This window comes from Trifolium pratense, linkage group LG6 (genome assembly GCF_020283565.1).
Source record: "Trifolium pratense cultivar HEN17-A07 linkage group LG6, ARS_RC_1.1, whole genome shotgun sequence".
NCBI lineage: Eukaryota > Viridiplantae > Streptophyta > Magnoliopsida > Fabales > Fabaceae > Trifolium > Trifolium pratense.
Genome location: NC_060064.1, coordinates 4,480,768 through 4,506,539, shown reverse-complemented (window position 1 = coordinate 4,506,539; position 25,772 = coordinate 4,480,768). Strand labels below are relative to the sequence as shown.

At 34.0% G+C, this 25,772-nt stretch overlaps 3 protein-coding genes across 3 annotated transcripts; 1 reads left to right on the top strand and 2 right to left on the bottom strand.

Annotated features, from left to right (window-relative positions):
* Window positions 1–178: 178 nt before the first annotated feature.
* On the bottom strand, window positions 179–1,235 carry LOC123889111. Its single transcript, XM_045938307.1, has 2 exons — window positions 1,214–1,235; window positions 179–1,053 (listed from the first exon to the last, which is right to left on the bottom strand). The coding sequence occupies exons 1-2, from the start codon at window positions 1,233–1,235 to the stop codon at window positions 179–181; spliced, it is 897 nt and encodes a 298-aa protein (XP_045794263.1).
* A 4,530-nt stretch (window positions 1,236–5,765) lies between these two features.
* LOC123892455 (cysteine-tryptophan domain-containing zinc finger protein 3-like) lies at window positions 5,766–15,108 on the top strand. Its single transcript, XM_045942236.1, has 14 exons — window positions 5,766–6,376; window positions 7,130–7,202; window positions 7,287–7,417; window positions 7,566–7,967; window positions 8,054–9,306; window positions 9,892–10,298; window positions 10,414–12,257; window positions 12,338–12,498; window positions 12,707–12,867; window positions 13,333–13,493; window positions 13,672–14,315; window positions 14,455–14,619; window positions 14,719–14,802; window positions 14,922–15,108. Exons 1-11 carry the CDS (start codon window positions 6,203–6,205, stop codon window positions 13,864–13,866), a joined length of 4,962 nt encoding a protein of 1,653 aa, XP_045798192.1. The 5' UTR covers window positions 5,766–6,202; the 3' UTR covers window positions 13,867–14,315; window positions 14,455–14,619; window positions 14,719–14,802; window positions 14,922–15,108.
* Window positions 15,109–17,947: 2,839 nt separating this feature from the next.
* Window positions 17,948–24,856, bottom strand: LOC123888492 (cullin-1-like). The gene is made up of 19 exons (XM_045937570.1): window positions 24,611–24,856; window positions 23,921–24,156; window positions 23,614–23,799; window positions 23,413–23,460; window positions 23,118–23,321; window positions 22,655–22,732; window positions 21,699–21,788; window positions 21,324–21,404; window positions 21,164–21,223; window positions 20,373–20,405; window positions 20,194–20,280; window positions 19,915–20,064; window positions 19,782–19,837; window positions 19,577–19,697; window positions 19,314–19,475; window positions 19,046–19,189; window positions 18,712–18,930; window positions 18,447–18,614; window positions 17,948–18,300 (listed from the first exon to the last, which is right to left on the bottom strand). The coding sequence occupies exons 2-19, from the start codon at window positions 24,149–24,151 to the stop codon at window positions 18,199–18,201; spliced, it is 2,220 nt and encodes a 739-aa protein (XP_045793526.1). The 5' UTR covers window positions 24,152–24,156; window positions 24,611–24,856; the 3' UTR covers window positions 17,948–18,198.
* Between the last annotated feature and the right edge of the window lie 916 nt (window positions 24,857–25,772).

The window sequence follows — 25,772 nt, the reverse complement described above, 5'->3', positions numbered from 1 at the left end:
TTCCATATTATGTTCATCATATCACGCGCATGCACGCACGCACGCACGCGCGCACGCACGTGCGCGCACACACACACACACATATACTTACATGAGCAACTATTTTTTATAGACTTCCCGAACAATAATGATGCAACAAAAGTACAAAATAGTCATGAGTAAAATTATCTTCAAGATATTAAGACCCAAAATAAAACAATATTTTTGCTAAGGACTCAGTAAATTGCTGCATACTTTTCATGTACATGTCTACTATATCCTGCTGCACCATTTTTGGCTCTGGCTCAATATTCACACTCACAACAGGCTTTTGAAATGCCTCATTCAGCAACGCGTTCGATGAATCACTCTCGCCATCTTTGAGATCAACGGTTTTCTCTTTCGTGCTTGAAATTGTGCTTGAAACAACACCATTTGTTGACACACTGCTAGACGGCGATTCAACTTTCGGAGGTTCAACAGATTCCGCACTACATGCCGCCGAGAAGCTTTCCACAAATTGAACACCTTTTTCAGAACTAAGATTTTCAGTATCAGTAGTGGCCAAGCTATCAGTGCCAAAGTATTCTGAAACCATTATATGATCTTCATTTACAATTTTCGGATCCGGGAACTCGATTTTACCTAAATCTCTAACGATCGACTCACATGTTTCCGAGTCCTTCTGAATGCCATTTCGATCCAATTCAGCATTAGGCATTGCCGAAATTTCCATAACATCGGGCGAAGCACCGTTGTAAGCAACAGACAATTGAACGAAACCTGCCGGGGAATGGAATAGATCGGTTGAAGAAAGAGAGAACTCTTTCTCTAGTTTTCCATCTTTCATCAATACTTCAGACAAAGGTACTAAAGCAAAACCAAGCAATTGGTCTTCAAGATAATTCTTGACCCTACTCATCATCCAAATCTCACATTTGAGAGAAGAATCGACAGTCCTAACACTTAAACGAAGATTATCGTTAAACACGGGGTTCCTTCCTCCTCCATTGATAATCTTGGTAGAGACACAACTCTCAGGATCATTAGTCAAAAATATCTTAGCATAAACATCTTTATATATATAAATCCTAGATAGTTATCCTATTAGTTCTCGAAACCCTAATCCACTTAAACCAATGAAATTTCTTCATTTAGCCATGTCATCCACTTACAATGTCACATCATTTCTCCTTACATTATTGTCATATTGATCAACTTTGCATATACCTACATTTATATGTGTAATGATGCATTAATATGGACTAATGGAAGCAAATAGTCACTACAAAAAAAAATTGCCCGATTATATGTTTATATAAGAAAAAAAACATATGGACTAATGGAAGCAAATAGTCACTATAATGATTGAATATATCTAATCAAAAGAAAATAAAATAGTCATTAAATCATCATATTTTGCTAAACAATTGTTTAAACAATTGTCACTAAATTATCATATTTTGTTTAAATTCTATAATCTATTGTATCACTAAATTCTATAATCAGTTGACGTCCATATATATAAATGAATTGTTCCATATTATGTTCATCATATCACGCGCATGCACGCACGCACGCACGCGCGCACGCACGCGCGCGCACACACACACACACACACACACATATACTTACATGAGCAACTATTTTTTATAGACTTCCCGAACAATAATGATGCAACAAAAGTACAAAATAGTCATGAGTAAAATTATCTTCAAGATATTAAGACCCAAAATAAAACAATTGTACTACAAATAGTTACCTTTTCTTGAGAATAATAATAAAAACTATACAAAGTTATATTAACATTCCTTCAAAAGAAGTTGTCCTACCTAAACATGAAAACATGAAAGTTGGCAATACAAAATGAAAAGGTTAGGTGTAAGAATGGAACTAAATATATATCGAAGAATCACATCACTTGGTCTTTAATTAGTGCAAATGCAAATAAATATGTGAACTAAAAAGTTACTTTGCATTAGAGAAAGTGATGTGTAATTAAAATCTACCGTTATGCAAATGAAAGGTCTCATGAATAAGAATTATGAGTAAACTTTCCAATTTTTATAATAAAACTCATTTATAAGAATATGGTTGTAGGTTTATAACATAAAAAAGAAAAGAAAAGAAAGGATAGATAGAGATGACAATATAAGGATAAGTGATGTGGCATTTTAAGTGGCTGATATGACTAAATGAAAAAATTTCATTGGTTTAAATAGATTAGGGTTTAAAGGAGTAGTAGGAGAACTATCTAGGATTTATATATATAGATTAATAATCGATTTTTGTATATAAATGTTCAAGCACACTATTCATAAATACACTCGTGCATTTATAATCGATTCTAACATTCATTCAATTTTCAAAAATAAAAACAGAGAGTAATAAATTAATAATTACTAGTATTAAGCACTACTGTACTAAATTAAATTAACCTAACAAACTCAAAATATCTACCAAATAAATATTCCCTCGATTCTTTATTATAAGATCTTCCCAAAAAAAAATTCAATTATTAAAAAAAAATGCTATAATAATGTGAAAACTACTTTGACGAAGTCTCACAAATAACGAGCGTTTGCTTCTCAATATGATGATTAAATTTTGGCTTAACTACATATTTGGTTTCTTACGTTTATTTTATGTTTCAATTTGGTCTCTTACATTTAAAAAGTATCAATTTGGTCATTATGTTTTCATTAGGTTTCAATTTGGTCCTTTCTGTCAGTTTTGTCACATGTGGTAGTCAGTTCGCATATGTGACAGACACGTGGACACTTTGACACATTGACACGTGTATAGTTCAAACGGTATTAGTGACAAAACTGACGGAAATGTCCAAATTGAAACCTAATGGAAACGTATAAGGGACCAAATTGATACTTTTTAAACGTAAGGGACCAAATTGAAACCTTAAATAAATATAAGAGACTAAATGTGTAATTAAACCTTAAATTTTTAACTTCTTATTTTATTATCGAAAATATAGAGGGATAGTGTTTTTTTGACAAACATAATCATAATTAAATAGTGCATTTAACATAATTTAATTATTTTTTTCACAAAACATTATATACTTTTCCAACACCTTAATGCCCCCAACTTAGGTTACAAGCAAGTGTTACCAAGTTCGGCTATAGAGGGATAGTGCTGAAAATAATCAATGATATTTTTTTTTACAAATATAAACTTAATTCATTTCATTAATAAAAAAATTATTGATATAATGAAGAACCGACTCAAAGATACAACGACTAGGCATAGAATGGGTTATCCTTACCAAGGAATAATTAATAGTGAATAAATGTCATTGATTAATTTATCAAAGAAATTATAATTTACGTTTGTATGGCACTATAAATAGAGATATATTCAGCCCACCAAAAAATAGAGATATATTAATTGGTAAAAAAAATGAATACTCTTTTGTTCCTTTTTACTTATCATTTTTAGTAGAAAAAAATTATTTCAAATTACTTATCGTTTTAATAATTTAAGGTTATATTTTATCTATTATATCATTCTTTCAAATATTTAGAAGTAGTTGTTGAAATCGTAAAAAATTTAATATATATTTTAAAAACTAATTTTTTTTAAATGTTGTTGGTACATAACATATTAAATTTTTGTTTTTTTACATAATATATTAATTTTTTTTGGTAAACCAAAGGTATCCTCCGCGCGCAACTGCAGAAACTAATCGCCTTGAGAAAACTGAGATCCATTTAAGGGGTTGACCTCTCCGAACAAATGTTTTTCCATAAGCACTGATCGGGGATCGAACTCAGGACCAAATGGTTGAGAGGCTAAAGTATCTAACATACATACTTCATCCGGACACAATTATAAGCAAAAAAACACTTTTTAGATTCATTGAAAAAATAATGTATCCAGTCTATATTATTGACATGATACATTACTTTTTCAGTAAACCTAAAAAGTGGTTTTTGCTTATAATTGTGTCCGGAATGAATATATTAAATTTATTAAAAAGAAAAATTGTTTACAAAAAAAATAAAATTTATTGGTGAATAAAAATATGGGTATAATAGGAAAATAAAATATAAAATACACTTTGTTAATTTGATGATGTTATTATTCTTTTTTTTGATAAAATGATGTTATTATTCTAAAACAACAAGGAAAAATGAACGAAAGGAGTATAGTTTTAGAAAGAAATTATTAATACATATTGAAATTCAAAAAGAGTCTAAAGAAAGAATAATAAAAGTGGTAAACAAAGTTTTTAAATTTTTGACCAATGGTAAAAAAGTTTCATAAATAACTTGACCAAAAATGTACCCCAAAAAACAAAATAAAAAAGGAAAGTGGGAGAGTGAGTAGTTGTTGTAAGAATGTGAGAGTGATAAAAAAGGAATTTAAGCAATAAATGTAAAAAGCAGAACAGTAAAAAACAAACCAAAAAACAAGCAAGAAAAAGATCAACTTAAAAATAGACAAAGTATGTAAAAACACGCGCGAAGCAAAAGCGCGTGAAAATTCACTTTTCGGCAATGTAATAGGATAAGAAGGTTTTCTGAAATAGAAAGAAACATAAATAAAAAAACAAAAATGTCTTTACCAAAAATAAAAAGAGTTTAATGGATATGTTCTATCTGTTAGTTGTAAAATTAATTTTCCACTCATATCTAATAGGAATCAACTATTTCTCAATGTATGATACTCCATTCGTTCCAAATTATAAGAAAAATAAAAAATTCATACTTATTAAGAAAAAGTAAAACATGATAATTTGAAATATGTTTTTGTGGGTTTTTCTCGGAATAAGTTGAATGGAAAGATGTAAAAATAATTTTTATTGGTTGTTGGTTATTGATACAAGGGGAGAGAAAAAAAATTAAATGCAATTTGCATTTAATTTTATGAGAATAAGGTAAAAACATTTTTTAAAATAATTTTTTCCCTTATAATTCGGTGCAAAAAAAAAAGTTCTTTTCTCTTATAATTTGGGACGGAGAAAGTATAGTCGAGTGATTTGGCGGAATACACGGTTGATATTGATTGACAGTGTGAAAGTAGTTTATACTGTCCGTGCATATACATTTTTCTCAAATAAAAAAATGTCAAAAAAAGAAAAAATTGTATATACACAGACAATGTAAATCAATATCAATCATATATTTTGCCAAATCATTCTACTATACTCCACTATGAGTGCGTTTAATCTGCTAAAAAATAGGGGACTGGACTGGACAACTTTTGTTGTACCTTGTTTGATTTGAAACTGGTTATCGGACTGGACAAATTAGATAGCAAGAGACAGGACAAAAATAAGATTTGTTGTCCCTCACTGAACCACAGGACAACTTTTTGTCCACAGTACAACTATAAAAAATATGAAAATACTCATTTTATTTTCGAATATAAAAATATTATCGTCCTATATCTCTCCGATACAGTTTGGTCCTGTCATATATTATCTTGTTTTGTCCAGTACTATTCTGTCCAATTCTTTCTATTTTACGAATCAAACACACCCTACAATTATACGACATGAAAAATAATTGTTTGACAGAGCAAAATTAATTTAGGATAGAGCAAATCCATTAAACTCTAAAAAAAATAGTTTCATACATTCATCCATTCATTCTTTTCTTATTTTATTTTTCATTTTCACACTTTTTCTTTCTTTCCATTTATCAACTCTTCTTCAAGTTTGTTTCTCTCATCTTTTATTCTCTCTCTCATAAGATTAAATTATTGTTTTTATCGAAAATAATTAATAAATACAATAATTAATTAATTAATAATTAAAAAAAACGCGGCTGCTGTATTCACCAAAAACAGAGACACGGTGAGAGAGAGAATAGAGAGAGAGAGAGAGAAAAAAAAAAAATAACGACAGAGACAACAAAAACAACAACAAACTCTGTTGTGTTGATTCGATCCTAGCTACAAACAATTACATTCAAACTCTCATCAAATTCAAGTTTATTGTTTTGTTTTTCGATTCGCGAAGTTTCTGGTTCTTTTTTATTTATTGTAATAATTTTTTTTTTTTGGTTGAATTTTGATTTCTACATGATCGTGTAGATTATTGTTTTTTTAAAAAATTATTGGTGAATTATTGTTTGTGAAGAATGGATCGAAGTTGGAGTTGGATTTTGAATAAGGGTTCTCAATGTGAAGGTTTAAGTTGGAGGGTTTGATTTTTAATTAATTTTTGTTGGTGAATTTTTTGTTTTGTTTGTTTGTTTGAATGATTTCTGCTGGAGATAGAGATGGAATAAAGGGATTAGGGTTAGGGTTAGGGTTAGGTAGTAGAAGGAAAGAGATGTTGGAGTTTGAGCTTGAAGAAGGTGAAGCTAGTTCATATCAAAACCGTGAAGATTATGATGCCACTGTTGATCCAGATGTTGCTCTTTCTTACATTGTAAGAGTCTTTTACTTCATATTGTGTTCTAATTTTAGCTTTTGTTGTTTCGTAGTTTCGATATTTGTCAATTTTTGCTTGTTTTACTTTGTTAGATCTATGATGAGTTGAATTTAATTGGTTTTAGTGATTGCTGGTATGATTTTGATGATGTAATTGTATTTTGTTGTCAGGAGTTTAATTGTTTTGATATGTATATATGTGTTGAGTTTTATAGAAGATTGTTCTTAATTGATTTTTGTGGCTTTTGTGATGTTAACTAGATGCATTGAGTAGTTGAGGTAATTTCGGATTAATTTGCTTGATCTGATTATGGAAATGTTCCACTGTTGATGTATTCTTACTTGTGAATTTGTGTTTGCTGTTTTCGAATACCATTTTCGAGAAGATTAACTTAAATAATGTCTCCCGGGAACAGCCGAGTAGTTTTTTTTTATAAATTATGCTTTATCGTTATGAAACGGCACGAAAAACATTTCTAACCATATATGGCTAAAAAAACTAGTATTATCGAAGTTATGTGTGTTGATGAAATCAAGGAACTATATTAATTTTAAATTTAATGCCAACTTTGAGATCAATAATCGAAACATCGAGTTTTTTCTTTCCGTTGTTGATTTAGGGGATGCTGTTTGTTTCCATATAATTACTTGTATGAGTCTCTAGCTTTGTTAATCAGATTTAGGGTTTTTTTCACGATCGGTAATTCTTTTTTCTTCTCTCAATGATTTGGGAATTTATGTTTTACTCCAGGACGACAAACTTCAAGATGTCCTTGGACATTTTCAAAAAGATTTTGAAGGTGGCGTGTCTGCAGAGAATCTGGGTATGTTTTTCGTTAGAGACACGATTCATCTCACATAGGCCTACATTGTTCTATTTCTAATGATATTGAGAAACAATATTACAGGGGCAAAATTTGGTGGTTATGGTTCATTTTTGCCTACCTATCAGCGTTCTCCTGCTTGGACTCAACCAAGGACTCCACAAAAAAATCATAGTCAAAATTCACCCAGATCTCCTAATAACATGCACGCGGAGGTACATTTATGATACTAAAACGGGACATCAGTGTCCTTGTCATTTTTTGAAAACTGAATTGATGATTGTATATAAGGTTTTATGACTAGCCCTTGTGTTACTTTTCATTTTCGGTATACTTCATATTGATTGATATTGTACTATACAGAGTGGACAAGGGGATGCTGTACAATGTTCGACTGGAAATCAGTTATCGAGACTTGGCCCAGGTTCTGCTACCTCCTCGAGGCTGGCTGCAATTAAGGGATTCTCTTTAGATGATGGAACCAATCACGAAAAACGCACGGCAATCACTAATGTCGAGACATTAAATTCTAAATATGAGTCTCCAAACAGGAAAGCTGGTAGCATATCAGACCAGAAGACATTGAAGGTTCGTATCAAAATGGGTACTGATGATTTGTTAACGCGGAAAAATGCAGCAATATACAGTGGACTTGGTCTAGATGTGTCACCGTCATCATCACTGGATGACAGCCCCTCAGAAAGTGAAGGAATTTCTCGTGGTCCTCTGGATGCTCCCTTTGAATCTCCGGCCAGTATCCTTAAGGTGAACTATCTGCCTGCAATTAGATTCTCTATTTTCTTCATATTGAGCTTGATAAGATATATTTTTTAAATGGTGGCTCTGAACAGATTATATCAACCCTCCCTAAGCTTTTGATGCCTCTTTCTGATGATCTCACTGAATTAACTGAGAAGGAAGTGCAAACCAGAGATTGCATCCCTGGTCCTGTTCATACGGATGACCCAGAAAATTCTGGTATGTTACTAAATGAATCTAATATTGTAAAAGGTGGCAGAAAATTGTTAGGAGGGAAAAAAGTTAAGTCCCTAGAGGGTTACGAGTCCTCGATGGAAGTCAAGGCTTGTAGTAAGAAGAATACTCGTAATGATGTTGGAGGGCCGTCAAAGAAAGAACAAGGTGAAGATGCATTGACTATGGAGGAACTAGTTTCAAAAACCATGAAACTTCCACTTTTGTCCAATTCATATTCTCTCGGTGACGACTCGGTAAAGAATGTACTTGTGCCATGTAATAATTCATTAAAGGAAGCCAAAAAGGGTGTGGTGAAGGAGAAAACCTTGTCGGACCAAGCACGAAAGGAACAGGTTGATCAAGCATCTGCCGAAGTGAATGGTTTTTCTGAAAGGGCAAAAGGAGGTTCTGGAAGAAAAGCTGTGGGAGATAAGGTTTTGCTCGATGACACAATAATAGCTGAATCTAATGTTTCCAAAGTTAGAACAGCATCAAGCACTGAATGCGTAGAGCCTCCTAAGAAGGCTAATCAGAGAGATAGCCTGGGCGAACAAGACAGTGCGGCATTGCCTTTTGTGACAGAACATCCATATCCTGGAGGGAAGAAGAAGTCAAAGGGAATTCGTGACACCGTGATTATAGAGAAGGAACAAGAAAATATGAAGGTTGGATCCTCTTTGATTCCCAAAACAAAAAGGGGTTCTGATGATAGTTATACATCAAAAAATGAAATTGAAGATGTCAAACTACGGAAGGGTCCTGGAAAGGCTAGAGAAGCTTATAGGGAATTCTTTGGAGAATTGGAAGATGAGGACGGGATTGATACACCAGAAACATCTTATGAAGATAAACTGAAAGAATCTGAAGGGGTTGAGAGAAGCGCTCCGGAAACAAATCTTGGAGAAAAGGAGACATCGGGTGGTAAGAAAGTTGACAAGTCAATGACAGAAGTATACCCTAAAACAGCCACAAATGTGAACGGAAATGGGGCTCCTACAATGTTGCCTCCTGTTGAGATGGAAGATAACTGGGTGCAGTGTGACAGATGTCATAAATGGCGTCTTCTTCCTGCTGGCACAAATCCTGATAGCCTACCCGAGAAATGGCTTTGTAGCATGCTTAATTGGCTGTAAGTTCTAATTCAGTAGTTAAAACTTTTGAATATATTTGTTTGTGTTTCATTTCATAATAAAAATACTAAGAACTAACAAGCTTGGAGCTCAAAATGAACTGACCATAGTCCTTTAAAGGATGAGGTGTGAATGTGTGATGATGTATCAAAGGTTTGATCCTCCACTAAGCTACATATTTTCCCGCTGCCAAAATGTTTGCACTTCAAAGTTGATTTTTCTGGAACACATTAAGTACATAAAAGTTTCTACTTTAGATTTTTAGAAAAATAGGGTAAAATCAATAACCATTCACGTGTCTTCACTTGAAAGTTTAAGTATTTTTTTTTAATAGTTGGTTCGTTCATGGCTTCAAAGCCTTTATGACCAAGTGGTCTAGAGTTTGATCCTTGCCACCTTCATTATTCTATAAAAATCTGAATTTTAACTTAAGGTAAATAGACTTGTACGTTATCCATAAGTTCAAAAGGCTCGTGTGAAAAGGGGGTGTTAGAGTAGTATGCATGTGATTTTATCTAGGCAACTTAAGCTTTTGAAATAGTTTATTTACGACACAAATTAACATTATGTGCATATTTCTGCAGGCCTGACATGAATCGATGTAGTTTTAGTGAGGATGAAACTACTAAAGCCCTTTTTACTCTATACCAAGGGCATCCTCTTGATGCTCAAAGCAACCTGCAAAATGGCTCAGGTAGTGTTATGGTGGGAGGAAATGGGGCAACTTTCCAGCATCCTGGTCAACGCCATCCAAGTAATGATCTGCACGGTGTGCCTGGTGGGAGGAAAAAAGTTGCAAAAGAAATATCAAATTCTTCAAATAAAGATGTCACTTCTCAATTTTCACATTCTATAAAGAAAAACATACAGTCATCAGTGAAAAGTAGGAGCTTAAATGACGTGAACAACTCTCCTGTTGTGGGTGAGGCTGATGCTTCAGGGGAGAAACACAAAAACAAGCCAAGGATGCCGGAGTACAATTCTGATAGAGGTTACTTGATCCACATATTCATTGTGCTTATCCATTCTGTATCAACTAATATACTGGCACTTAGACCTGTTAAATTTCTATGATGTTATCTTAATTTCTGAAAATTTGTTTTCAGGTGATACGAAGAATATGAAAAGCAGGAGGGATCCTGATCAAGATTATTCGAGGCCATCCAAGAAAAGTAAGACTGACAAGGTTCATTCTGCTGATAAAGAGTGGATTCCAGAACAGAATGGAACCACTAGGATGACCACTCCTCAGCTGGCAAGTATTCGAGGTCATAGCTCAAACAACACTTTGCCAACTGCTTCAGCTGGCAAAGATCGGCCTAGACAGAAAGACCACTCCTCATCAAGTGACTCCAAATTCAGAAAGGACAGACCACCAGTTTCTTCTGAGAAGAGAAAAAATAAGGGTCAGGATTCCTTGAATGAGGGGTCCCTGGATTTGGAGAATTGTTCCGTTGGTAGTGTAAAAAAGAGGAAATCGAAGGAGTATCAGGATGCTCAAGCTAATAGCACTGGTAATCCTCGCCAACACGAGAGTAGAATTTTCGAGCAGGAGTTCAGTGATTCCAGGAAGGAAAAGAAAGCAAAAAGTTCAAGATCTGAAGGCAAAGAGTCAAGTGCCAGCAAAGGCAGCGGCAGGACTGACAAAAAAGTCAGTCATACAAAGAACCAGAAATTCAGGCAAAATCCTGGAAGCAATCATTCACATCGGAGCATGGATGTCATGGACAGTTCGAAGAGGGACTTGGGATCTGTACAGGTTTCTGTTGCTGCCACTTCAAGCTCGTCTAAGGTTTCTGGCTCACATAAAACCAAAGCCAGCTTCCAGGAAGTGAAAGGCTCCCCTGTGGAATCAGTTTCTTCCTCACCTTTAAGAATTTTAAGTACAGATAAGTTTTCAAACAGAGAAGTTATGGTGAAAGACGAGCCTCATGATACTGCTGCTGTGGATAGTCCAAGAAGATGCGTAGACGGGGAAGATGACGGTGCAAGTGATCGATCAGAAACAGCTAGGAAGGACAAATTTTTCACCATGACCCACAGGTCTGATTTTCCGGGCAAGGGTAGTAATCATATGTCAGATACTAAGCCTAAAGCCCAAACAACCAGCCATTGTACTAATGGTGGTGTGGACACTATGGCCCACGATGGGTCATATCCAAGAGAGCAGATTAAGCATCATGGTGAAGACAAGACTGGTACTCATTATGCTAATGTGTCTCATGCAAGGAAAACTGGTACGGAGTCAGGTTTGGAGGAAAACAAGCAGGGCTGCAAGTCAGAGCCCTTTGCAGGAAAAGTCAAGAGTTCTAGTTCTCCTAGTCAACTGCCAGATCAGTCTCCTCTGCGTGAGACAAAACGTGTGGATGGAAAAGTTAAGTTGGAGGAGAAGTTTGGGCTCAAGCCTGACCAGAATGAAACTGTACATGCTAGCAAAAAAGACTTCCCGGTAAAAAATGAAAGTAGGAAAAAAGAGAATCATGTAAAGAAGGAGCATGACGTTCAGGAGGTTAGTATTGATGCCCTAAGCAAAATGGAACCATTACATGCTCCCACAAAGAATCAGTTGGCAGACTGTGATACTGAAAGATCTTCAAAGAGGTCCCTTTTGGAAAGACCTGATCAAGAAGTGCTTGGTAAAGGGAAGTCTCAAGTTGAGACTTTGAATCACTGCCCACGACCAGTCATTGGTTCCCACAAAGGGAATGGAGATATGGAAGTTGACCCGTCCAAAGCTGATGATGCGTCAAAGCTGCAAAAAAAGCAATTCAAAAAGGCTGATCATCAAAATGGAACTCCACAAGTTAGCTCCAGAAATCCTGCACTTAATGGACACAGATCCAAGGAGCTTGATGCCCCTAGTCCGGCTAGAAAGGATTCTTACAGCCATGCTGCTAACAATGCTGTGAGAGAAGCTAAAGATCTTAAGCACCTGGCCGATCGTCTTAAGGTTTTTGCACAGTCCATTTAGCTTTTAATGTTTTTTCTCTTCTTGGTGCTTGCTTTACTAACCTCGGGTTTATCATACAGAATTCTGGATCCACTCTTGAGAGCACTAATCTATACTTCCAGGCAGCCCTTAAGTTTCTAAATGGTGCCTCTCTATTGGAATCTGGCAACAATGATAATGCTAAACATAGTGAGATGATTCAATCAAAGCAGATGTACAGTAGCACAGCAAAATTGTGCGAGTAAGACTACAGTTTTTCTCTGTAACCTTGCTTTAACTTCTTTTAGGGATCATATTGTCGTCCTTGTTTTCAATACTGGTATAAAAATTCTTCCTTTTATTGTTAGTTATACATGGGGTGTAAACATATATTCAGACCTCATTAGATTGATTTCTAGCCTTGTAGTTTTTCGTACATCATCTTGATCTTGACATTTTACATTCGATAGGTTTTGTGCCCATGAATACGAGAAAGCAAAAGACATGGCTTCAGCTGCTCTGGCCTACAAATGCACCGAGGTCGCATATATGAGGGTAATATATTCTTCACACACTAGTGCAAGCAGAGATAGGCATGAGTTGCAGACAGCCCTACAAATGACTCCTCTTGGTAAGAGATTATGTTGTGATGTTTTCACTGTTTCATGATGCAATGGTTCTTTCATTCTGAATCCTCACTTTCCATTTGATTACGTCACGGACATCCAACATCCTATCAAACCATCTCTTCTGATAATTAAATCTATATTAGTAATCCTAGCTTCAGCATTTGTAAAATTTTATGATATTTTTGTCAAAAAGTTATAACGCCATACACATTATGACAGGTTATCTGAACATTGCCTCGTTATGACAAGAATTTTTCATATGGCAAAATCATGGATACATTATCTATTTTGTAATTTAATGTATGATTAAGAAAATGGGAAAAAACAAATAAAAATAGTTTTCCTTTCATCACATGAAGACTGTTTCTCTTTCGCAAGAATGCTACTGACCTTGAGATTATAGGTGATGAGATGGATATAGATAAAACTCTGATCTTTTTCGTTTTGGATCCTGTTTCATTTGTCAGGTGAATCTCCATCATCATCAGCCTCTGATGTTGACAATGTTAACAACTCTACAGCAGCTGACAAAGTTGTCCTATCCAAGAGTGTCAATTCACCCCAAGTTGCTGGAAACCATGTTATTGCTGCACGAAGTCGTCCAAATTTTGTCAGGATACTTAATTATGTAAGTACATAGTTCTTCAGAGAAGAATGATATTTATAAAAGCCACCCCGCTTGCATGTTGAAGGAAATTGTCCTATGAAACTTTATAGAAGGAGCATGCATACATGAATATTTCTGCAGAGGAATTTGATGTCCTTAAAAACTATAGAATTGACTTATTGGCATGTATTAATTGCAGGCCCAGGATGTGAATTTTGCCATGGAAGCCTCAAGGAAATCACGGAATGCATTTGCATCTGCTAATGCAAGCCTGGCCGTGGGCAAGAATGCAGATGGTATTTCCTCTATCAAGAAGGCCCTTGATTTTAGCTTTCAAGATGTGGACGGGTTACTACGTTTGGTACGGCTTGCTGTGGAAGCCATTAATCGTTAAAAGGTCCGATTAATCATGAAACGATTCTAGCCCATTAAGAACACTTGTTCCTTTCGTAATGTACAAGACCTTCAGCAACAAAAAGATATTCTTGATTCATTGATGAAGGGCAGGGTTTGTTATGTTGGATCTTGAACCAGTTTTTCCAACTGATGAAGCTAGTACTATCTCAACATATATGTTTCCATATGCTGTAAAAGGAAGTTTCAGTATACAGTCGGACTTAGTTGTTTTATGTTGTGTCTGAGATGGTTGTCGATGCATTCAGAAGTCAACTTCTGTAAAAGCAAATGCTGAGCATCTTTTGTTCTCATTCTGGAGGGGTTATTTTTTGTCAATCTGTATATGTGTAGAACTTGTAACTTCTGGTGAGAGGTGGTTGTAATGTTGCCTATACAAGTGGCAACTGCACTTGCTCCTCTTGGTCGGTCAAGGAGAGTAAGACTAAGGTGAGCATTCCTTTGATGCTTTCTTTTTAATACACGGACATGCATGTTTTCTCTATAACGATAGATGCAATTTCTGTTACCCTAACTATCATTTCTCAATGGCCATTTTTTCCTGATTTGGATCATGACTTATGTGCAGGTTGTCTACTTGTCTTGTACAATTTTGGGATTAGTGGTAGAACTATATTCTTTTGTCATTTCTTGTGAATAGAGAACAACCAGAAAACAATAAAAGAGGGATGTACAGCAAGATTTTTTTAAAGTGGAAGGTGATTTGTTGCGAGTGGTATTTCAAACCATAAAGGTATGCATGCACGCATGTCTCGTCTGATGAAATTATGTTTTGGTTGTTAGTAAAGCATCACTAACTCTTCATTGCATTTCACCCTTTTTTTTCTTGAAGGATGCATTCAATGTGTAAATAAACTTTGTAAAATCAAGTCAGAGACGGTGCAGCTGGTGGCTGCCTTATGCAAATGCAAAATAGGTACATTTGCTATTATTTTCGTACTCGATATTTGGATCTCTAAGTAGGGTTACTAGTTGTGCAATATTGAACTCATTGAGCTTTTGATTCTAACTTGAAAAAATTGTATTTGGTTGCAGGTTGAGCCACCGAGGCAAATTGAAAATGGAGCTGCTGTTTAACTGGCAAACTTTGTAAACTGACTTTAATGGAGTTTTTTTATGGTCCATTGTCAAATAGTGTTTAAAATATAAGGACTATATCTTTATCAGTAGCTGTTTGTATTCAACATTCAAATTCAATATTAAATTTTGACTCTTGCCATAATAGCTGAACTTATATTGAGAGGGGAAAAAAAAACTACAATGAACTTTAAAATTTGCATGATGTCCCAAATACGAATGCGAGGAAAATATTTGGTTGGCCGCCCACAAGTATTTGAGCGAGCATGCTATTCGGGCATGCAAACTTGAAAAAGAATAGAAAAGAAATTATTAAATGATGTATATTTTAAAAATAATTACATGTGTCTAGATAATGTGTTCAAATATTTGTGATAATGTAAGACTTTTTTTAGCAAGCATGCTGTGCTGTACCAATTGTCATCTCAAGGAGTTTAATATTTTGCAAAATGCAATAATTAGATTACATCAAAAAATTAGTGAAATAAGTTGACCATATTCGAAAAAAGGGTTTTATCGGAGGATATAGAATTATAAATTGTTAAAAATTGTGATATCTATATTCAAATTTCTCTATTGCATTTATTTAACTGGGATTTTTTTTAGAGGAAGTGATAAACACTTAAAAAATAGCAATGTAATATTTAAAAAACCGTCACGTTACTAACGCCAATGTTTGACTCCTTAAAAACTGTGGGACATAAAAATAATTCATACCGGTGGAGTAATATTTTACGGCAAGAGTTTAGAAGCTTGTGCATTTTATGATTGAAATTGAACGTGAGACCTCTTTTATTCATGTGAAAGTGATATGTATTATCTCATCTATGTTCTTAAAATAAATATATCTAACTTTTTTGTAAATAAATATATCTAACAATTATTTCCTTTTTAGTAGTATTTGCTAAAAGAAAATTATTTCTTTTTTATATGAAAATACAACTAATAATTGGATCTCACTAACTTCCAACCAATTGTATAAAAAGTAACCAAGTATCTGATTTTAATATAGGAGAAGGTTAACATGTGCATATATGGCACATGTTAAGGTAGTAAAAATAGAAATTATGTCTTAGAATTTGTGCATTTTAACTTTTCAAGCATTAAATGTCTTGTATCATTAAATGTTAAATTTCTATATTAAGATACTTTATCATGTGCCCTATATGCACATGTTAACAAGACCCTTTAATATAACATGGTCGAAAGAGAATACCGAGACTACAATTTGATTTTAAAGTGACACGATACATCCTTAACAATTTAATGTGACTATTCCTCCAAAAACAAAAGTCAGGTGTTTTTTCTTAATAACCGTTTTTTTTTTTTTAGAATTTTTAATTTAAAATATATATTTTCTGGTTATAACAAACTTTGAAAAAAAATTATGACTTTCAGAAAATTATTAGTTAAAAACCACACATGAAATAACCAATTACCTAACCAAAAGAGGGTGAGCACAGCAGCTAACAAGAATAGCATGTTTTCAATGGAACAGTGAAAAATTGCCTTTTTTTTCAAATAGATTAAAATTTTACATAAAATTAAGACAAAATAATAAGTGTGCAAATAAACATATTTGCTTAAAAAAAGGTTCGAGGGAATATCTCCTAAACATGTTTCATATATTTCACTATTTCTTGACAATTTGGTCAAAGCAAGCATACTAATTCCAATTTTACATATAAAAAGTCACCATTTAAAACGTCGTGTCCTACAAGAAAAATCACTTAAAAAAAATTTATGGTGTATGCAAGAAATAAGAAGTGTAAACACTAGTATATCTTTAGTTACTAAAAAATTATTTTCAATAACTTTAACGAAAAATAATAGGAATGCTAGTGTCACACTCTTTGACACACTTCTCTAAACACGCTCTCATTTATTGATCCACCTCATCCCACTTCTTTTAATGTTTACCTGGTAACCGGTTATGCAAGTGGAAAGGGATTTTTTTTTTTTATTGCATCTCTCCTTCTCCAGACGAGTTCCCATTTCTGCTTGCTGCACGTCTTCATTAACATTATTTTATCCTTCCATGTGAATGAATTCATGTAACAATCCAAGGATTTTCTCTCTAAATAATTCTTTAGTAAAAAACTAAATTCAATTAAAGAGTGAACAACCTTAATTCCATCTATACAGTATGCTGGGAATCTTGAACAATCAAAATAAATACTTCCATGGATTTATCTGTTTTTCTCGAAGCGGCGATTTCATATTTTAATTGTTGACTGATAATTCTTTAGATTTATGGGGTTTTAATTTTATAATTATACGATTTATGGTTGTTAGATTTCAATTGGAAAAAAATATAATCTAATTATAAGACAAGCAAACTCAATTTTACCGTTCAGTTTTGGTGAAGAAGATGAAAGGTTAAAGTAGAATGATAAATGGCTATAGGATTCACAAACAAACAAAAAAATCGCAGCCAGTAACCAGTTAGAACCATAAAGAAATGGGATGAGCAAGAGTGTGTCAAAGAGGGTGAAACTAGCATTCTTCCGGAAAATAAAATTCGTAAGGGTTGCCTTCAATAGCACCAAACAAAATTTTGCTTTTATCAATCCAATAAAATACTAATCTTTTTCGGATTAAAAAAATGCTATTATATTTAAAAAGTATGTTTGATATGATGAAAATCACACTAGCAGAATTTTAAAACATAAAAAACAAATTTGCTGATTTAAAACTTTCAAATATTTAATCCCAAATTTAGCAAAAATATTTAGGACAAATCTTTGCATAACTAAATGGCGCAGTTTGAGTATAGCCGCTATAAACAGTGGCCAATGAGACAAGCCGCAGGCGCATCCCTTGATGGAGTACTGTATAATTCCGGTGTATTATGTTGATGTTGGTTTAATCTTCCATTATGGCACTGGAACAAGCACTGCCATTACCAACTAAAAACTAGATAACAAATGCCGTATTGATTTGATTATCTTGCCACACATTATATCTATGTGGACACAAAATCGTAACTATAACTAAATCAGTAAATCCTCATTTCTGCAAAAAAATTCCCCAGGTATTAAGATTCTCCAATCACTGGTTTAAGCAACCGACTACATCCATTTACAGGATTATGTAAACCTTAGGAGTTCTCAATCAACCATACTTAAGAATCAAATTCAGTTATCTTAGTAGCTAATTCATTGTTTCCATTCAAAAAAAAAGTTATCTTAGTAGCTTTCTCAACCTGCACCATTCTGTACATTAGTACCTTCCCCTAAGCCAGATACTTGAAGGTGTTGGGGTTGTCTTTGTCCCTCTCCAGGTAGTCCCGAGTAATGAGATCTTCAATCCGCTTCTTGATTGCTTTGATATCAGGCTACAAATAGAAAATTAAAAATTGCAAATTAAAATGCGAAGAAAATCACTTAGCTAACAGAAATTTATATAGCAATTAAGGTTACTTTAGCATCAAAACCTCATTTTACACTGGCGATAATAAATTAATTCAACGCTGGTGTTTACCTTGAACATGCGGCCCAACTGCTCAACGCATTCCAAAACTAATTGTTGATGGCCCAAAACTTTCCTACTCTTCATAATGCGCACAATAGCTGCATCTATTGCATATCGCCTGTCTTTGTCAACATCTTCAATAACCTTCTTCCTTTCATCGACAGGTGGTAGAGGGATCTATGGTCCACAATTTCAGATTTTTTATTAGAGTAAAAAAATTGAACTTGAATAGCAAAGTTTATGCATCTAACAACAGTTGAAAGTAAATATAAACCTTTATCCTTCTCATTTTATCAGTAAATTTGGAATTGAACTCAAAGCTGTCATTTGGGGATATTGTTTTAGTGTTAGGCTCCTTAAGAAGGATCTTGTATTTTGCGCAGGAGAGAGAATGAAGCAACCTAACTAGATCTTCATTATTCAAGTTCAGCTGAGTCATAATCTCTGAATAACTCAACTTCTCCGCAGTGTTGAATAGTAGCAGGGCAGCAGCCTGTAAAAGACAATTATCAAATGTCTCAATAATCAGCATAGCATAACAAAAGAGGACCAGTCTCTTGCTTAAAAAAAAGAAAAGGGAAGAGGACCAGTCTAAGGAAGGGAATTACCTGATAGGTTGAGACAATTAACTCAATGGTTTTTGGATTAAACTTGCCAATGATGTTGCAAGTTCCCAGTGAGTAAATCCATGTGAGTTTTCTATGCTTTGTCCGTGTTTCATAAAAGCCCTTAAAAACTTCCACGCATTTGACCTGAAACAAACAATTGACCATATTAGGTTTAAATAAGATTTGTCTTAGTGTTAAATAAGATTTGTCTTCATCAGGAAAACACTAATGGAAACTTAAATAACTACAGTCAGCGATATCCTCCTACCATCTCTGAAGGGAGGTTGAGATCAAAGGATTTATAACTTGGCCAAAATCCAGTGGTAAGAACAGTGACCGTCAAGTCAATTCCAGGATTTACATCTGAGTTCTCGTTAAGATATTCCTGAAACTTCAACTGATTGTCCCTAGCCAAAGTCAAGTCTACTACCTGAAATTGCATATTTCAAGTATATGATCAAATTCTATAATTGAAAAGAAAAAAGAACACTTCAGAGTTAGTTAGTTGGCCTGGCAGCATAGTTAACTGACCATTCCCTCCATCTTCGATGTGAACTGGCCACCACATTGCTGCTTTAACTTTGTCAAAATACACTTCTCATGGTCATCATTCGCACTCCTATCAAAAAGTAATCTTCGGGCAAGCTTCTTCCTGAAAATATAAAATTCCTCAGAAGAAGCTCACAAAATAATATGCAACCTAACCCATATGAGCAATATTAGTTTAAAATCTGACCTGTAAAATTCTGCAAAGAGATCCTTGTCACTGATATATGCAAGCAGCTTGACTACCTGTAGAAATTACACAACATTGGCAACACAATACTGATGCAAAATCTGTGAAGAAAACATAAATGGTCAAAAGCTACCTTCTCAAGTGTGTCCTCAATGGCTTCATCACTCATCTTCTCACTTCCACCCTTTTTAAGGATATTATCACAGAATGAAGATAATAGTTCTGCACTGGAACTACCAGCAACAGTTTTATTGCAGAACACCTCAAAAGCTTCCTTTAATGCCTGGAAAATTGATTGGTTCAGACAAAAGACATTATTTCCTGAAACATAATATTTAATAACACAAACTATTCTATTATTTAGTATGTTATTCAAAAGGAATAGCTTAATAACTCCATTGCCTCAACATACCTTGTGGAACAGTGTGTGATTCATAAAGCAATTATTAACATATGCCATATACTTGTCATGGAGCTCTATGAATTTTCTGATAAGGACCTGCAATTTCACATGATTAAACCTTCAGACCTTTTCTACATATTGTAACAAAATAAATAAAAAATACAATAAAAGCAGGTATGGGGACTTGCTTGATCCTGAACGCCAGAACCACTTGTAGTCCTCTGCAGAGAATAGAAAAGAAAAGTTGTCAGAAATTGCAAGTAATTACGTCTTGTGCTAAAAGACTATTATATCTATATATATCTCATTTTGGCTTGTTCAAAAAAAAAAAAAAAAATTAGAAACAATCAACAAACTGGAGCAAATTTAGGTGCACCAGTGTCAGTAGAAGTGATACATGGTAAATTGCATGAGATTTCTATACCAATGTAGAAGGTAACACCACAATAATAGGATAAACAATAACATTTGTTATATTAACTAATGAATCATGCCAACTTTTGATTCTATCTTGATTTAAGATATGTGTTTATATATAAACTGTTATACTAATGTTGTTATGTTGTATTATATCCTTGGTGTGCCCTACAATTAATAAGATTTGGTGTATCCCTATTTCGTTGGTGCATCATATTCCATGTCAAAAGTCATATCTATACTTTCTAAACTGAAGCATATATGAGTAAACATGCATGAGGCAATCTCATCCAGTTTTAGGGTTGGATTTGGGTCGGGGTCACATGACCCAAGTTCCTTTTTTCCATCAACAAAAAAAGTCATTTTCCGCTACAGCCTACAGAAGCATTTGGGACCCAAGTTCCTTTTTTCCATTATGGCATGGATATTCATATTAAGCCATAACTAAGGATCTATCAGATAACACCATGGCATTCACAGTCCACTGAACACTGAGTTGAAGGTACCATGAAACAAAAGATAAAATACTAAAACTGGGAGATTACTCAGGCATGTACCGAACCTGATTGCTAGCACTTTCTTCTGCCAGTTGAACCAAAGCTGTACCCTCATCAGTAATATGCTGCAATCAAACAATCATCATAATACATCATTACAACAAGAATGAAAACAAAGGCTACATCTAAACATATATCATTAGACAGTGACGTAAAGAAACCAACCTGCTTGAACACATTGGCAACAGGATCCAGCCCTTTAGGTATTTTATGATAAAGTCTATACATCCTAGAGAGATCATCCACCTAGGGATAAAGCAATTCAAGAAGTTAGCGAACCAGATAAGCATAGGTAAAAACGATCAAGTACAATTTTGGTAGGAATGCCAAGTAATTGTTTTTACAATTTTGATTTTGCATGGATATTGTAAAGTAGAATGCCATTTCAATTCCAGGGATATTTTTAAAAATCTACATAGTCCCACATTTTAAATTATACTAAAACAAAGGGGTTTTGATTTTTAAGCACGGAAAACTTATACTGAACTTAAACTGAGTGAATAACATCAAACAAAAAAGTAAGACAAAGCAGTCAAATACCTTATCATCTCTAAGCAAGGCACGGCATCCTGAGTGCTCCTTCTCGAGTAGTTGATTTGCACGGTTTACTAGCAACTCATCTTGCACTTTCTATTAATAAAATGAAAAGGGGGAAAATAATGTGTTAAAAAGTAGTAGAATGAGGTGAGTGTAGGGAGTTATATAGGTTGGGTTTAATTTCTATTCCCATGGGAATGTAAGATTACCATCCTTCATAATTACAATTATGAAGGGGAAACAAGAGTGATGTATATTCCTTGAAACCAAAAATCCATTATTTTTAAATTTAAAATCTGTCCAAAACATGAGAATATTTCATTTTGAAATTCACTTTCACAGTAATGTATGCCTTGAGGTCAGTAAGGCATGTATTTTTTGTTGTAAAATTCAATCACCATTTGTTAATTATTATTTATATTTGCTAATTATTATTTATTAGTAATTAGTACATCATTATGTTAATTGTTATAATTGAAACTTCTTTCCTCAAACTTAGTTGAGCATATATAATATAATATAATAAGTAACATTCACTCTGCATATTTCATGATCTCAGCTCATGTAAAATAGTCTATTTGTCTACATAAAGAGGTGTAAATTTGCCCTACAAAGTATCCTAATTATCATTATCCTGCTTAATGATGTCAACTACAGTTGCACAGATAAATGAAGTTGAGCCAATATAATAATAGTAACATTCACTTTGCATACTTCATTCTATAACAACTCACACAAAATGATCTATTTGTCAACATAAAGAGGTATAAGTTTGTCATACAAAGCACCCTAATTATCAACATCATGCACTTAATGATATCTGCTGCCAATGTAAAGTTAAATGGATCCAACAAAAAAAAAAAGGGGGGGGGGGGGGGGGGGGGGCTTTGAATTTGTCATCCTGTATCCAATAGGACTTTAAAATGAAAACAGGAAAAAAATGTCAGATTTACACTTACCTCTACCAGTTTCTGCTCAGTGCTAGTATGCAAGTAATGAGACACTCTTTCTCTCTCTCGTTTCAAGCAATCCTCAGCCTGTGTCGTTTCATGGATAAAAATTGTTAACACACTGGCATCCCTTGCATTTAACAATATTCATATTTTTAATATTTAAACATATAAAACAAAAAATAAGAGATAGAGTATATTTTTATAAAAGTTAATAACAAAAATTTAATTTAAAATTTATATAGATAGATGTGGAGCCTTTTGAAAGTGTGTCCAACATATATCTATCATCTGTGTAGCATGTGTTTACATTCAAATTGAAGGCATGTTCGGCGTGTGCCAAGTGTCAGACATGAAACATGTGGTTACATTCAATCAACTGCATTTTTCAAAAATATTACTGGTGTCTATGTGTAGGTGTTGTGAGCTCCCAGTTTCCAACTCCCCAAGGCATAAATACAAACAGACTTACCTTTAGCATGTAATCTGGGCAGGAATCAGACTCAATCCAGATTGTAGCCTTACTTTTGTAGTAACCGGCTGTATCCTCAAGCATCTGCACCTCAAAATCCTGTTCATAATGCACCATTTCACCCATACCAATCTCAACAAATATGTCAAGAACATTTTTCAACAATGATCTATCAATTTGTTCGCCCTCGCGTTCTTTGTCAATCTGTAACATGAAGTAATGAATCATGGTTATTTCGTAGGGGTCATCAGCGGGCAACACAGTATATAATCACAGTGTAGAGTGGTGAACTTACAATCTCAATCACAGCTTTCCTAGCATTAGCCCGCACATCCATATAAACCTGTGATTAATGAAATCAGGTGCGGTAGAATAAATTAACTATACATCAAGAAATGATTGAATCAGACAGTAGTATTTCCCACCAGCCCATAGTCATGATAAGATTTATACCAAGTTGAAAAAAATATTTCCAAGAGAGATAAATGTGACTGACCAAATCACGGAAGGCAGAAAGCCCAACTGCATTGAGTGGAGGAAGGGAGCGCCGTGCAACAAAGTAGCGATCAAGATAATGGAAGAAGCGTGAAAGCCACCTAACAAGGACCTTGTGGTTTGACCACCTCAGGACGAGCTCCCTCAGCATGAATTCATCATGCTTGTCTCTTACAGCAGACAAAACCTAAAAAAGAATGTTGAAAAGAGCATCAGACACAGCAAATAATATATGACAAAAGGAATTCAAACAAAATTTAAAACAGTGAAGTGAGGAAAAAAAACATAAACAGTGGAGGTTTCCCTACCGTAGTTCTAATGTATTCATCAAAACACCCCCTATATTTTTCATAAAGCTCTTGTGAATGGTCATTTGGTGGCTTCTGAGTACACATGTTATAAATGGTTGTGTACAGCATCATGTACTCCTCGGAACTGAACTGAGGTTCTGGTAGTCCTTCAAGAATTCTCTTCAATTTAGTAATCCCGCTCTGCATATGGGCCCAGCCCTTGTCTAGCTCAATGGTTTTTCGGTCCATTGTAGCTGCAAAAACATCAAAAATAATAAGACTACAGGTTAAAACAAATATCAAAATCAATACTATAATCACATATCATACCAACGTAGGTTTCAAGCATAACACTGAAAAGAAAGGAACAGAAAGAAAAAAGAAAAAGAATCCGTGTGATTGTGATTCCGAACAATGTTCATTCATCATAAAGCAAAACAATACTAAATCCTAACATCACAAGAAGAAACGATGTGATTCCGAACAATGTTCATTCATCATAAAGCAAAACGATATTAAACCCTAACATCACAAAAATAATCGATGTGATTCCGAACAATGCTGATCATAAATATATCAAACAATAATATACATCGATTAATCATAAACCCTAAACCCCTAAAAAAATTACCGATCAGAGAAATAACAATAACGATAAACAATCGCAAGAAGAATTAAGAGTTGGGTGGAAAAGAGTAGAATACAAACCCTAACTGAAGCGATGAAGTGATAACGATCGATGTGAGTGTGGTGGATTCAAAAGAAAAAGTGTTTTTTGAAGAATGGCGGTGAAGTATGTTGATTGTTTGTGTATAGTTACTTACTGTGAGTATGAAGAGAAAGGTTTACGCGGTATTAATTAAGAAATAGAGAGACTAATCCTTCTCTCTATTTCTTACTTATGGCTGGCTTTGGTTGGGTTAGTGGGTATAATATACTGGACGAGGCGAGGTCAAAAGGAATTACGAGTAATTATTATTTATGCACTAATTACGATTTGTTTGTTGGGGTTTTTGAGTTGGGTTTGTTGGGTTTTTAGTTCCGGCCCAACTAATTATTATTTAAATTGTTTAAAAAAAATACTTAGAAATTGTTCTTATATTTTTTTATAAAATAAATTGTTCCTTTTTGTTTGGGTCAAGAATAAATTGTTCTCATAGTAATTTAAAAAAAAAAAATATATATATATATATATATATATTTAATTTTAACTTTGAGAATTTAAGACTGTTTGTTTTAGGGTATGCTTTGTTCGAAGTAGATGGAGGGGAGGGTAGGTGAGGGAATTGACTAAACGCAGAAAGCCTTCCACTGGCAGGCGATCATGTTTTTCACATTATTCATCGTTACTCATGTCAGCATTCTCACTTCTGATATCTCCATGTATTGTCACCAAAAACCTTCCTCGATTGACAGAACGTCCCGCTACTACCACTTGAACAACTTATTTTTAATAAAGGATAAAATATATTTAATATTTGAGAGAGTTTCTAAAAAAAAATATATATGTATAATATTTGAGAAGTAGAGTTTCTAAAAAATATATATTTGAGAATATATACTTTTTTTTTTTAACTCTCTAAAATATTATATTATTTTTTAACTCTCTAAAATATTATATACTTTTTTAACTCTCGAATAAATATATTTTACCCTTTATTAAAAATATTCTCACATGTCCCCCTCCCCTCCATCTACTTCGAACCAACCGGACCCTTGACTATGTTTGGGTTCAGGGACGGACCTGGAGGGGGGCAAGCAGTGGCCAAGGCCCCCCTCCCCCTCATCTACATACACACATATACATAACATAATATATCATATTATATCATATACCATTTTTTTAAGCAATATTATATCATATACCATT